General features: G+C 42.0%; 1 protein-coding gene across 2 annotated transcripts in view; it reads left to right on the forward strand.

Moving 5' to 3' along the window:
• The window catches only part of SCAMP1 (secretory carrier membrane protein 1), an 83,734-nt gene that overhangs the window by 11,079 nt on the left and 56,789 nt on the right, over nt 1-15,866 (forward strand). The window contains exon 2 of one of the 2 annotated variants that reach the window (XM_075541204.1): nt 14,161-14,238. The exons of the other annotated variant lie outside the window; for it this stretch is intronic. Within the exon in view, the coding sequence (XP_075397319.1) occupies nt 14,161-14,238 (78 nt within the window). The remainder of the gene's footprint in view (nt 1-14,160; nt 14,239-15,866) is intronic. 2 annotated transcript variants of the gene reach the window in all.

The raw sequence follows: 15,866 nt of genomic DNA on the forward strand, positions 1-15,866 counted from the left end.
GGTGGAAACACTGGTTTTGCCACCACGACAGTGCACATGCTTACACAGCCATCTCCGTGTGCCAGTTTCTTACAAAACACAGCATATTTCTTATGCCCCATGCACCTTACTTATCTGACTGCACTCCGTGAGACTTTTTGTTTCCACAAATGAAGAGGGACAAAGGACAGTGACAACACAGACAAGGTGAAAGAAAAAAGTGAGGCAGTGCTGTCAGCCATCCAAACAGATGAGTTTGAAAAATGTTCCAAGCATGAAATTGCAGATTTGACATGTATTAAGTGCAATGGAGAGTACTTTGAAAGTGTAAAAAAATTTAAATGCATAGCTTTGAATAAAAGCTTTTTGGGGACACCCTCTTGTGTACTTCCTTCAAAACACATTTGTTCTTTTGGCAGTCCATGGTACTTTCAATATTCTTGGCCAATATACATCATCATTCAGATGGATCCGTTTTTCTGCTGTCTTACTCATTGGCCAGATTTCTCGTGCATATGAGCAATTAAAAATACCATGGCTTGGGCCGGGTGCACCCGAGTCCGCAGACCAAAGTTTGCTCTTTAGTAGATTTCCCAGTGCAATATGTGGTTTGATTTCTTGACTGCTGCTTCTGTGCGTGTTGATTCTAAAACCAAGCGAAATGAAAGCTTTGATAACTTCAATCTTCTCTGTTTCCATGAAGTTGTTTTCTGTTCCAGGTGTAAAGACTTTTGTTCTCTTTACTTTGTGTTGTAATCTGTACTGAAAGATGTGCCTCAAGTTGTCCTAGCTTTCAGCAAGCAAGGTTATGTCATCTGCATATTTCAGATGATTAATGAGTTCCCTCCAATTTTGATGCCTGTTATTTGTCGTATCGTTCCATATCATCTTATAGGCCAGTATCTTGAATCATTTGTCGGTGTACAGCTTGAGCAGGTAGGGTGAGGTGAAAGGATCCAACTCTGAGGCGTGCTGGGCCTGATGTAAGCCATGCAGTATCCCCTGTTCTGCTCGCACAACTGCTGCTTGGTCCAAGTGCAATTTCCACATGAGGATAATTCAGTATTCTGGTGCTCACATTTTTTCACATTGTTTTCTATAGTTTGTTTCCAAATGCCTCTGCACAATAAGATACAAGTAAACACCTTTCTGATACTCTCTGCTTTTGAGTCAAGATCCATCTGAAGTCACCAGTGATATCCTTCATGCCAAATCCTCTTCTTAGTCTCCTTGAATTTCTGGCAGCTCCCTGGAGAAGGACTGTTGGAACTGTTTTTGAATTATCTCCCAACAAGATTTTGCTTGCATATATATTATGCTATTGTTTTATAATGTCTGTGGTCTAGTGTGTCACTTTTCTTTGAAATGGCTACAAATTTGTAACTCTTCCAGTTGGGTGGGCAGGAAGCTGTCTTCTGAATTTCTTAGTGTAGACTAGTCAGTGCTTTCAGTACTGCATCAGATTGTTGAAACATTTCAATTGGTATTCCTTCAAAACCTGAAGCCTTGTTTTTGGTGAAAACTTTCAGTGCAGCATGGACTTCTCCCTTCAGTACCATTGGTTCTTGATCAAATGCTACCTCTTGAAATGGTTGAAAATTGACCAATTATTTTTGGTGCAGTAACTGTATATTCCTCCACCTACCTTTGGTGCTTCCTGCACCGTTTACTATTTTGCCCATAGAATCCTTCCATATTTTAAATCAGGGCTTAAATTTTTCTTCAGTTCTTTTAACTTGAGATAATGTCATCTGTCATTAGTGTCCAATACATCAAATTTATTCTTGATTTTTAAAATATGTTCTTGAAACTCAGATGGGATATACGCATGGTAATTCTTTTGTTCTCGTGGAATTATTTTAATTTTCTTCAGCTTCACCTTGAACTTACAATGGGCAATTGGCGATCTGTTAGATAGTTAGGAAGTAGAATGCTCATAATTCATTGGCACAGTTGGTTGGAATTCAACTTACAATATTAATGCAGTCCAATTAGTGGGACCTCCCATGTATTACTCCAGTGTGGGGGCTCGAGAGAGAACCAAAAGGAGCCTGGGGCTGCTGAAACTGACCGGGCAGAGGATTAAGAATGTACAATGGTTTTAGGACTGTTCATTAAGCTTTGTACAAACCATCACGACCATCAGCTTTAGAGGATTTTTAAAAATCATTTTATTGGGGGCTCATACAATTCTTATCACAATCCATACATCCATCCATTGTGTCAAGAACATATGTACATTTGTTGCTATCATTCTCAAAACATTTGCCTTCTACTTGAGCCCTTAAGATTCCCCCCTCACTCCTCACTTCCCCCCTACCTCATGAACCCTTCATAATTCATAAATTATTATTTTGTCATATATTACACTGTCCGACGTACCCCCCCCCCACCTTCTTCCCTGCTGTCTCTCCCCCAGGGAGGAGGCTATACATAGATTCTTGTAATCAGTTCACCCTTTCTACCCCACATTCTCTTCACTCTCCAGGCATTGCCACTCTCACCACTGGTCCTGGAAGAGTCATCTGTCCTGGATTCCCTGTGTTTCCAGTTGCTATCTGTGCCTGTATACATCCTCTGGTCTAGCCAGATTTGTAAGGTAGAATTGGGATCATGATAGTCGGGGGGCTGGGGAGGAAGTATTTAAGAACTAGAGGAAAGTTATATGTTTCATCGTTGCTACCCTGCACCCTGCCTGGTTCATCTCCTCCCCGCAACCCTTCAGTAAGGGGGCTCCCGTTGAGTACATTGGACTTTGAGTCTCCACTCTGCACTCACCCTCATTTTCAGTGATATGATTTTTTGTTCTTTGATGCTTGATACCTGATCCCTTCGACAGCTCGTGGTTACACAGGCTGGTGTGCTTCTTCCACGTGGACTTTGATGCTTCTCAGCTAGATGACCACTTGTTTATCTTTAAGCATTTAAGACCCTAGACGCTATATCTTTTGATAGCCGGGCACCGTCAACTTTCTTCACCACATTTGCTTATGCACATGTTTGTCTTCAGTGGTCGTGTCAGGAAGGTGGGCACCCACTGATACGATTTTTAGTTCTTTGATGTTTGATAACTGGTCCCTTCTACACCTCGTGGTCAGCCAAGCTGGTGTGCGTATTCCATGTGAGCCTTAAGAGGATTTTTATCTCCTTAAAAAGAAACCTTGAGCCCTAGGCAGCCACTAATCTACTTTCAGGACATTCCACATAAGTGGAATCATGTAATACATGGTCTTTTATAAAAAAGCTTTTTTCCCCCACTTAGAATAAAGTATTCAAGAATCATTCATACTGTAGTCTGTATCTGTGCCTCACTTCTTTTTATGGGCAAATAATTAATATTTTGCTGTATGGTGAAGAATGGCATGACGCCCAGGTCTGACGTCTCTGGCTTTCATGAGGAGAAGGAGAATTAGCGCCACACCACCCAGGCCGACTGCCACAAAGCAGAGGTCCCACATGCCTGCACTGCCCTGCTTCCTTCACCCCGTTCTGATACCGCCTTTGTTCCCACAACAATCCCCTTCTCCGATGGCTGAGATAATCCATTGCACTGGCTACCCAGAATTCACAGACAATATTCATGGTATTGGAGTTTATTTGGGAAGCTCAATAAACTCCACGAGTCAGGCTGAATAAAAATTAAGGATATAGCCTTTTGTCCACAGCAGCACTTGTTAGCCAGCAGCCGTGTCCCGTGGGCGAGCTGCCTATTCTTCTGCCTCACCATCTTAGCCCTGCTCCTTGCTCTCTCTCCTGTTTCGGCATGGCATGACCTCTGGTGCCAGCCAGAGATCTTGCCCTCTCTCCACTGGTGGATCTTCTTTCTTGATGGTCCCAAGATTCTTTCTCTCTGCATCTGAGGTGACTCAGTTATACCCACCACAGTGGCAGAGGTGACCAATCCTCTCTATTAGTGTCCACACTCCCCTTTGGAATAGTTTCAGCCAATTGTTTGGTGTGAGTGTGGGTGGACAGGCATTAACTTGGGTGAAGGGGTAAATAGTATTCCACAAGAGGGAGAATAAATGAAAAGGGGCCAGAGTAAGCTATTAGATTTGATAAGCACTTTATAAATTATTGATACAGGATTGATGTTCTGAAGTGGAAACTTTCCACGTACTTCACAATAAAAAGTTAGAAAGAAAAAGGAAAAAGAGTTGGATTGAGGTGCTATATTTAAGGAATTTCTCGTCACCACAGGTGACTCTGTGGCTCTAATAGCCATTGTCTCTTTCGTGTATGAAGAATTATCTTCCCCTTTCTATCAGTCCGTTTTATCCTCTACCATTACACTGTCTGCAGTCACAGCCCTGCGATAAGTCTCTTATTCCTGAATCATATAATGCTATCAACATCTCCCCCCCTTGGTGCCCCCCGCTTCCCGCCTTCTTTCTAAGACCCATGAGGTAAAAAGAAAACTATTAAGTGGGGACCTTCTATTATCCCACTCACTTTGAGACGAATGTACTTAGGGAAGCTTATAAACCAACCATTTCATGTCTTTATAACTCCCTATTTTAGATCTCCAATTTCCAAATTTAAACTAAATTGAGGGGCCGAGCTGCTCGTTGAGGTGAAGAATCTTCATTTCCAGTCGGAACTTGGAGTGTCTGCATTCATCAGGGTAGTCCAGTCTCGAGCAGGCCATTCCTCGAGCTGGTCACGTGTGCACCTAGGCAGCGTGGGAGCTCTCACACACCACGCCTGCCTGCTCTGCTGACTCACTGGCCCCTGCACACACTCTTCAGCCCTAGCCAGCTTGCACTAGTCATAAGGACAGGCAGGAAGCTTAGGGAAAAGAGAGTTGTCTCCACTGAATGCCTATACTAAATGGAAATTAGATGGCCGGCCACGAATAAAGGGGTTTGAAAGAAATCAGGCACACATTAGAAGCCTATGGGCAAGACCTACAGAGTGGAAAGACCCAGACCCGAAGCTTAGTCATGTACACATTTAAAGCCACCTTCCAGGCACACATTAAAGCTACTTGGACATGCACTAGACGTCAGCAGCACCACATAAGTCCACTTAAAACCAGCAACAACAAAAACAAAAACAACAGTTTATTGGCACTTCATCCAAAGTCCACTTACTTTACCTTGGTTTCAAACCCGAAGCCATTTCTGAACTCTCCTTCTGGCATACCCAATAAAGTATCGTCTGCATCCAGGCTTAAAAGCTCCCTCTAATTATATGCCACATTTTATTTCTCTATTCATCAATTAATACATATTTGAGTTGTTTTTACAGTTTGGCTATTGTGAATAATGCTGAGGTGTGAGTGTTTGCGTGTATTTTTTGTCTGTATATATACACCATTATTTCTTTTGGCTATATTAACTGAGAGTGAAATTGCTGGATGATCTAGTTACTGATATATTCATATAGAATTGTCGTTAAGGTGGATTGACCCCGTGGTCACACTTGGCTCAAACAGAGCAAGAACTAGAGGATGGCACAGGGTGGATCTTATTTTGTTCTGTTATCCATGTGGTGTCTGTGAGTCACAGCCAACTCAAAGGCACAGTGACAGCTTGGTCCTGCTAAATAGTTTTCCAAAGCAACTGCGCTAGTTCTTACTCTCTTTAGTAGATTTAATGCATTGAGCACTAAGGACAGAGTTGTGGGAAGACATCAAAGACATCATACATGAAGAAAGCAAAAGGTCATTAAAAAGACAGGATGTTGCACAACCTTGTTTGCTGAAAATGAGAAGGACTTGAAGCACTTGCTGATGAATCGAGGATTGCAGCCTTCAGTATAAATTACAACTCAACGTAAAGAAAACCAAAATTCTCACGACTGGACCAATAGATAAGGTTAAATGGAGTAAAAATTGAAGTTATTAACTATTTTGTCTTGGATCCACAATCAATGCACATGGAAGTGGCAGTCAAGAAATCAAAGGAGAAGGCGCATTGGGTAAATCTGCTGCACCAGTCCTCTTTAAAATGTAGAAAATCCAAACAAAGATATTATTTTGAAGATTAAGGGGCACCTGATTCAAGACATGGCATTTTTAATAGCCTCCTATGGATGTGAAAGTTGGACACTGAATAAGAAACATGGAGGGAATGAATGCACTTGAATTGTGGTGCTGGTGAAGAACAGTGCGAGGACCATGGACTGCCAAAAGAACAAAACACGTGTCTTGGAAGAAGCGCACAGGCAGAATGCTTCTTAAAAGTAAGGATAGAGTACTTTGGACATGTTGTCAGGAGAGACCAGTTCCTGGAGAAGGGCATCATGCTTGGTAGTGTGGAGGTGGGCGGGGGGGGGGGCGGCGGCGAGAAGCCTCTCAAGGTGGATTGGCACAGAGGTTGCAACGGTGGGCTCAAGCTAAGAGCAGTTGTGAGGATGGAGCAGGGTATCAATCTGTTGTACACAAGGTTGCTATGAGTCAGAAGCAACTCGATGGCACCTAACAACATCAACAACGAGCAGCGTGTGAAGCTTCCAGCCACCGCGTGCGTTTTTGATTCTAGCCATCCTACCTCAGTGTGGGTCTGGTAGACATTTCCCAGAGGATGGGCGATTAGCTTTTTTTAGTGTTACTGTTTACCATTTGCACCTTTTTTTGGAGAAATGTGTATTCATTTTTAGATAGTTTTATTTGTACTTTTATTATTGCAGTATAGGAGGGTTATTTTGTTTATGTGCTTTAAAATGTGGATCCAGGTCACTGATGAGACAAATGATTAGAACAGACTCTTATCACATTCTGTTGGTTGACTTTTCACTTTCTTGGTTTGTAGCACAAAAGCTTAAAATGTTGATAAAACTCAATCTAGCAGCTGCTTTATTTTGTTTGTTTGTGCTTTTATTGTTACGTGTGTGAAATCAATGTCTAGTCTAAAATCATGAAGATTTATGCCTATGTGTTAGTTTAAGTCCTACAATTTTAGATCTTATATTAAGGCTTTGATTCGTTTTTGAGTTAAATTTTGTGTGTGGTGTGAGGAACTGACGGTCCATATAAGGTTATTTAAAACTTTAAATCTTTCTTAGAATATTCTATATATGTAAGACAGTGTGATCCTACCTTATTTGATTCCTCATTTTGTCTACTAATTGCTTTAAGAAGTCAACTGTTTGGTACACACACTAGTCTTCTTCAGTTACATTATCCCCTTTGCTCTTCATGTAGTGCATACAGCTAAAAAATGTAATGAATTATGAAATTTGGATCGTCAGGACCCCTTTTCCTCAGCCGTGTTTCATAGCATCTGCCAGTGGACCATCTCATTGTTTCCTCAGCAGTGTCTCATAGCATCTGCCAGTGCATCATCTCATTGTTTTCCAAACGGATCAACCAGCTCCTGTTGTTTTGGATAGATGATGAATGTGACTTTGAGGGACCCCAGTGGCGTACTTTGAAAACCAAATGTTTGTCAGGCTCTATCAGCTTATGTGGAAAGTTTGTCAATGATCTTGAAAGTTAAACTTTTGTGTAATTGCTATAATTTACATCTGAGATTAAAGAGAAAGGTTGCTACAGTTGAAAATGGAATGACAGGTCACTGATTTTGGAAACATATCAGGGGACTTCAAAAGGTCCATGGAAAAAAGATGGAATTGAAAAGATAATTGAGTTTTCCACAAACGATTTGCAGCCTCGGGTATATGGAGTTTCTATAGTGAGTCAGACACTATGGTCGTCACTAGAGATGCCACCATGAAGAAGAGAAACCAGTCCCGGATGTCAAAGAATACACACTTCAGTTGGCAGACATTATGTGTGATAAATGTGTCGATGCTAAAGAAGCAGGAGTAGCACATTTTTAGGATGGCAGTGTGAAATTTCCAGAGAAGGTGATGCCTGAGCTTAGTTTAGAAGGACAAAAAGGATTGGTAAGTGCGTGCAGTGGCCTGTGTTTCACTAACTGCGTTGCCGAGGCGGAAGACAACTGTGTTATTTTAATTCACCCTCATTTATAGATGGAGAAATTCAGACTTTGAATTTGATCCTTTCTTTACTCAGACAGAGTAGCATGATTCAGCCTATTTCACGGAACAGTTTTAATCAGGATACTGTGGGCTGTTAACTCATAGCAAATGCTCAAACTGCTCCGGTACTACAAAATAGAACACAGAAAGGAACCGATTCCGCCGTTTCCTTTGATGCCAGGCTAAGAAACTAGACACGCTTGTATTCTGTGTAGTTCCTTATGTAGATTATTATCTCGACAAAGTCTTCATCAGATTATAATCACAAATTATGGTTATTTCCAAAGGATTTTTCACCTAAAACCTCAAGTGATTAAATGCTAGTATTGACGCTATCAAGTAGCCCTTGTGGCCCAGTGGCTTACACGTTGGGTTGCTAACAGGGAAGTCAACGGTTCAAAGCCATTCTTTGGGGGAAAGATGAGGTTTTTGACTTCTGTACAGATTGATAAGCTTGGAAACCCACTCTGTCTTAAAGGGTGGCTTTGAGTCAATATTGACTTGGTGACAATAAGTTTTTTGTTTTAAAATTTTAGGTAGTTTACTTTCAAGTTGGACTGTCCTTCATGTTTGTGCTTGTGAGAAATTAAATGTATATGGAATTAAACAAATGTGTGCTGTCACGAAGGACTGAGTTTGTTCCAGGAACAACTAGTTCATTGAATCTCTTTTAGATGGACAGCCATGGCTCTAAGAGCTGTGGTGGTGATGTGGGTTAAACATAGGGCTACTCTGTACTATCTGAACTGCTGTAAGATCAGCAGTTCAAACTCACCAGTCGCTCCTGGGCAGAAAGATGAGGCTGACTGTTTCTGTAAAGATGTACAGTCTTCGAAATCTTACAGAGTAGTTCCACTCTGTCCTTACAGTTGTTGTGACTTTGAATTGACTTAATGGCAGTGGGTGGGTATGACTCTTGCCACGAATAGGAATTTTTCAATTCATAAATCGTGGTTTATTGGCCATTTCTAGTGGTTACTAAGCACCTATTAGAATGATTGCTATATATGAGCTTTACTAAGTCCAGGTTGCTTTAGTCTTGCTGAGATTAAAAAAAATATTTTAAGTATTTTGATGCACTATATCATATGCCAAAATGTGGACATATTTTATGCTTTCCTGTTGATACTGTAAATCTTTAGGGTAGATGTCCATACATTTTAGACTCTGGATGCTAAGTTATTTCAAAGCATTTGTTCTCCAGTTAAGCCCTTTGCATCAGGTCTTCTTTTTATCCCCCTCCCTCCACGCTCCCCCCTCCCTCATGAGCACTTGATAATTTATAAATTATTGTTTTGTCATATCTTGTCCTGTCCGACATCTCCCTTCACCCACTTTTCTGTTGTCTGTCTCCCAGGGAGGAGGTCACATGTAGATCCTTGTAATTGGTTCCCTCTTTCCAACCTACTCTCCCTCTACCCTCCCAGTATCGCCACTCACACTGATGGTCCTGAAGGGATCATCCGCCCTGGATTCTCTGTGTTTCCAGTTTCTGTCTGTACCAGTATACATCTTCTGGTCTAGCCAGACTTGCAAGGGAGAATTTGGATCATGATAATGGGGTTGGGGTGGGGGGAAGCATTTAGGAACTAGAGGAAAGTTGTATTTTTCATTGGTGCTACATCGCACCCTGACTGGCTCGTCTCCTCCCCTAGACCCCTCTGCAAGGGGATCTCCATTGGCTGACAAATGGGCTTTGGGTCTCCACTCTACACTTACCCCTTCATTCACTCTGGTAAGATTTTTTTGTTCTGATGGCTTATACCTGATCCCTTCGACACCTTGTGATTGCACAGGCTGTTGTATTCTTCCATGTGGGCTTTGTTGCTTCTGAGCTAGATGGCCTCTTGTTTACCCTCAAGCCTTTAAGACCCCAGACGCTATACCTTTGATAGCCGGGCACCATCAGCTTTCTTCACTACATTTGCTTATGCACCCATTTGTCCTCAGCAATCGTACCATGGAGGTGTGCACCCAATGATATGATTTTTTTGTTCTTTGATGCCTGATAACTGATCCCTTCAGCACCTCTTGATCACACAGGCTGGTGTGTTCTTCCATGTGGGCTTTTGTTGCTTCTGATCTAGATGGCCACTGGTTTACCCTCAAGCTTTTAAGACCCCAGATGCTTTATCTTTTGATAGCCGGGCACCATCAGCTTTCTTTACCACATGTGCTTATTTACCCACTTTGTCTTCAGTGGTGTGTCGGGAAGGTGAGCATTATAGAATGCCAATTTAATAGAAGAAGGTACTTTTGCATTGAGGGAGTACTTGAGTGGAGGCCCAATGTTCTTCTGCTACCTTAATACTAAACCTATAAATATGTGCACATAGATCTATTCCACCATCCTCATATGTAAATATATTTGCATATGTACATGTCTTTGTCTAGACCGCTATAAATGCCCTTTGCTTCCCAGCTTTTTCCTCTATTTCCCTTGACTTTCCTCCTGTCCCACTATCATGCTCAGCCCCCACCTGGGTTTCAGCAATTCCTCTTGGTTTTATTACTCTTGATCATGCCCTACTAGGCCTCCCACACTCATCTCACCACCAATTTGGATCACTTGTTCCCTTGTCCCTGAGTTTGTTAATACCACTTCCTTTCCCCCCACCTCCCTCTATTCCATGTCCCCCTGGAACTGTCAGTACCATTGTTTTCGCCTTCAGATTGTTCATCCAGCCTATCTTATTTAGACAGACCTGTGGAGATAATAACATGCACAAAAACATGACAGAGCAAAACCAAGCAACAATATACCACAGGGCAACAACAACAAACCACTGACAAAGAACAAAAGAAAACACAACGAGAAAGAAAAGCTTGTAGTTAGTGAAAGGATCATTTGTTGGGCTTTAGGAGTGTTTTCCAGTCCAGTCTGTTGGGGCACCACGCCCTGGCCCCAAAGTCTACCTTCAGCATTCCCTGGGGACCTTGCCGCTCCATTCCCTTGCTGTTCTGCTCCACTCCCCCAGTGCTTTGCCTCAGTGTGGCAGGATCAGATCGGGTGCAATTCCCACACTGTGTCTCTGGTGCTGTCCCCTGCAGGTCCATGGGTCAGTGAGGGGCGCCATGTCTCATAGTGGGGCTGGCCATGTGGTCCTCTCTGGACTGGCTGCTCTAATTGAGGTCTTCGTCCTCAAGGCCTGGTGGGCTAGGATGTGCTCCATTCTCTCCTCCTCCCCTTCATCTGCTTCTTTGTGCTCTGATCCGATATGTCCCTCTCCCGGAGCTGCAGATTCAATGCCATCCTTTGAAATAAATTATTCTGAGGGGAGGGTCAGGCGTTCACTTAATATTTGGTAGGGTCAGCCCCGAAAAAACAGTTGTTTCATAATCTTGCCTTTTAATGGAAAATTGAGACTATTAAGTGCCATTTCTAATGAGTGAGTGAAATAACCGTGGCTTAACTAAATGAATAAACATGGAACTGTTTGATGTCTGTGTACAGACAAACCAAATAGAATATTTAAATTCTGTAACGAATGCCTTCCTCACTACCTGACAGTTAATAAAGTGCATGTATTATATCCTTTTGGAGTCAGTAAAAGAGCATTACCTCACGATCAACCTCGTTAGAAATGCAAAATCTAAGGCATTATCCCAGACCCATCACTGTATTTGTCCACAATATGCACATTACTTGTTGTTTCTACACGTGTTTCCTGTGGGTGTTTGCCACACTCTATGCATGTGCTCAGTATTTACGTGGGCACATTATTTTTAAAAAAATACCATAAATTAGAGATGCTGGTTCTTTACCTTTCTCAAATCTAGTTGCATACTGGACGGATCCTGGACACACGGTACTGCTTTGTCATCTAATACTACATTAGGAGAGAGTCCAGACTGACTAGAAGTGAACTCGGTTCACTTGAGGCAATCAATGATTTTGTCCAACTGCCAGTTATATTCAGCGTGGATTAACGTGTTTTTTTTTTAAATCTAGAAAGAAAGAAGTGTGTTTTAGTTACAATAATTAATTGCAATGGCCACCTGGAACTCAAAGACTTTGCTCATGATTGTGGGGTTTATTAGGGAAGTTACAGGTTACAATTCAGGTGAGAAATGCTTAGGATACAGTTGTTTAGTGAGGGCATTTTCTTCTCTGCTGTTCCCACAGGAAGGGAGTTCTCACTCAGCCCGGTCTCTGCTCAGGCAGTGTTAGTGCTGCCAGTGAAAGCCCAAAGGGCATGCTACTCTCCTTTAAGCTTAACCTGGAGGCACTCAGCAAACTCAACCTCCCCAAGTAAGTGCCCAGGGGCATCCTACTTTGCAAGTCAACCTCCTAGCTATAAGCACTCAGCTCTATTTGCACTGTGGGCTTGGAAATCTACTACTCTGCCTCATGCTCCCGCTCTGTTGTTGTTGGTCCTCTGCTGCCCTTCTGGTATCAAAACTCTCCGGGATCAAGGAAGTTCTATAAACAGGCATCTTGGGTACCAAAGGACATACTTCATTCCTGGCTCATCTCTTTTGCTGGTAGTAACAAAAGCTGGGGTTAGGAGTGCCATATTAAATAATTCGCTGCAATTAGGCATCTGAAGTAACATTTGGACTTAATCTCGAAGGAAGATGAGAATATTGCTAAACTGACCTTGTAGAGATTTTGAGGGCAGGGAGTGGGTAGAGGAGTTTATTTCCCCCTGAGTACAAGTCCAAGTGGGAGCCCAATGAGATCCAGTATGATATTCTGGGTCAACACACATGCACACGCATACGCACATGCACACACACATGCAATGAGACAGACAAGGGAGAAGCACTTCTGCTGACATGTGGACGCTATCAGTGGTATTCATCGTGGAATTGGAGGTGGGCAGGTGTCTCAATCACCTTGTTTTTGTAGTGCTGAGAGTGGGAGTGGAGACTGCATTTGAAGTGAGGAGGTCTGCATTTGTTGGCACTACACTACCTATTTTTTCCCTAGCAACCCTAGGAGTTGGAATGAACTCATGGTACTGGGTTTGGTCTTCTCTTTTTCTGCCTTTATTCAGGGTCTCCGACCAGCTATTTTTTTGCCGCGCAAACCTAAAAGCGTTGTTTGTGCTGTGCTTTTTAATTTGTCCTCACCACTAGCTTTTGTCAAGCTTCAGGCTCCTTATGCAATAGAGTGTTTCCTCTGCCCGAGGGCCTGGCAGGGAGGGTTGATGAGGCTCGAAATGTAGACCAGGACAAGATGGTAAGGATCCTTGCATCTGTTGTGGAGGAGTTTATATTTTATAGTTACTGATGAGTTTCTCTCAATGGCCTGAAATCGGAAGGCTGGAGTAGGGCAATGACAAGATTAGCTATGCACTTTTAGAAGATAATTTGGATGATTATGTTGAAGAAATTACAGTATAGAATATGGAAGTGGTGCCTATACTCCATACTAGCAACATCATCTGGAAACTAGTTACGAATACAAATTCTTAGACTGTACTCCAGGCCCTACTGAATCAGGAAGTTGGGGAGCGGGGGAGGGAGGACTAGGGAGTGGGGCAGTCAGCAGTGTGTGTTTTAAGAAGTCTCTGTTCCTTAATGGTGTATGCTAACGTTTTAGATCAATGGACTAGTGATAGGAAGGCCAAATAAACTATATCATAGTTTGCAAAATGATTTGCACATCCATATAAGGTTGATTTTGTTCATTGCACTTTTTAGTCACAATCAAGAGTAATAGATAGAGTAAGTATCCAGGATTTTTGTGATTTAAAGGAAAACCTAATACTAAGAAATTTAAGGCCAGGATAATGTGATTAATATATTGTCTTTGGAAAGGAGGAGACTGCCCAGAATCACGAGGAAAAATGAAATGACAGGCAAGTGGATTTTCTTGAATAGAAATGACACTGATTTGTAATGTGGCATTTAATTCTGCAGCAGGGAAAACGGACCGAAAGTACTCTACAAAGTGGAAACCGAACTCTGAGAGGGGCCCAGGCGGAAGGGTGGTGGGCTTGCTGCCCAAGATCTGCGAAGATGCTGCTGTGCAGCCAGTGCCACACAGTTGTCAAGACGTGGTCTCCTTGCAGTCTGTCATTACCAGCTGGCAGCTGATTGGCATCTAACCTAGTTTTACTCTGCGGATGTGAGTGAGGCTTGTGCCCTCTTCTTTCAGCTTGGCTGGAAGCGGACTGAGTAACTGTTGATGATCGCCCTTCCTACCTTTCCTGAACGGTCCAGGTAAAGCAACTGTTGCATACATATCAAAAGTAATTCTGTGTTCTCCTTTGGTTTTTATTCCAGGACCCTTCAGTTACACAAGTGACAAGAAATGTTCCACCAGGACTTGATGAGTACAATCCATTCTCGGATTCTAGAACAGTAAGACTACTGTACTTAATTAGGTTAATGTGAAATGCTGATGCTGAATTAAGTAAGACTTGGATGGTATTTAGTGCAGCAGTTCTCAACCTGTGGGTCAAACGACCCTTTCACAGGGGTTGCCCGATTCATAACAGTTGTGAAATTACAGTTAGGAAGTAGCAACGAAAATAATGTTATGATGGGAGGGGGGGTGTCACCACAACAGGAGGAACTGTATGAAAGGGTCGCAGCATCGGGAAGGTTGAGAACCACTGGTGTAGTGGTTAAGCACTGGGTTGTGATCCGAATGGTTGGCAGGGTGAAACCACCAGCAGCTCTAGGGGTGAAAGACTGAGCTTTCTACTCCCGTAAATAGTTAATAGTCTGAGAAACCCACAGGGGGTTCACTGTGAGTTAGCATTGACTCAATGGCAGTGAGGGTTTTTAAAAAAAAAAATTTCATTTATGTCGTTGAGTGATTAAACTTATGGCTAAAATAGTGCTTTATTTAGAATTTAGCATAGTATTTTTTGTTTTTTAATCAAGAAGAACTATCATCAGTAGTCATGGAAAATGACCATGAAGGCCCCGGTGAGATGCTGAAGCCTTGCTGCGAAATGTTCACTGAATAGATGAGTTACAAGTTGAACCATGTGAAGTAACCAATATGTTGACTAATTTTGACCTACAAAAATAGTTCTATGTAGTTCAATTTTATAGAAACTGTAATATGACCATATGAGATGGCAGTTTGGTAGTACTTGTTAAAAGGAGAAAAAGAAGAATTGGTATATTTTATTTCGTTATATGGTTCTTCATTGATTTCTGGGTGGTGGAGATGGGAATGAGACTGTTTAAGAAGTTTGCTTTTGCTGTAGGTGAAGAGAGGTGTGTTTGTATGTGTACACATATATAATCCTTTTTTAAAAAGTTTACCAGCTGGAAATGTGTTTGTTCTTTTTACAGTAGCACCTTTAGATAGTTAGTAATTGTCAGTGCAGTATCTTTTTATCAAGTTATCTATATTGTGCCTTGTGCTGAACTCTTTTTTACCTTATTGAATACTCACAGCAACCTTCAAAATAAGCACTTACACTTCCCCTTTTACTGATGATGCATCAAAGACACTGTCGTGCAGAACCGGCTACTCACCTGTAACACTTTGCCTTTTCCATTTTCCTAGTGCCGTCCTTAGTGATAGAGGATTAAGAAATAGAAGATACAGTCCTGGTTTTTGTTTTTCAAAAGAATGCATTACTTAATTGAGATTTTAAGCTTTACACAGACACGTAGGAGATATATTGCTGGCAAATAAAACACAAGAATATGAATTGTGGTCCCAAATGCTAACACTTTTATAGTCAGAGCAAGGTTTTTATTTATGTAATTTTATTTTATTTTTTTTGTGTGTGAATACACAGCAAACCATACACCCAGATTCAGTTTTTGCATGTGTCATTGAGTGACACTTCTTAGATTCTGTGTAATTATCCTCTTTTGTAACTGCTCAGCATCCTTTTCTGAGTTGTTTCTGTCTCTTAACATTAATTCCCTGCTCCCTGATGGGGGAGTGGCTATGCATTGGCCTGCAATCCTGGAGGTTAGCAGTTTAAGTCCACCAGTTGCTCCCTGGGGAAAGACGAGGC

This window comes from Tenrec ecaudatus, chromosome 2, assembly GCF_050624435.1.
Source record: "Tenrec ecaudatus isolate mTenEca1 chromosome 2, mTenEca1.hap1, whole genome shotgun sequence".
Lineage (NCBI taxonomy): Eukaryota > Metazoa > Chordata > Mammalia > Afrosoricida > Tenrecidae > Tenrec > Tenrec ecaudatus.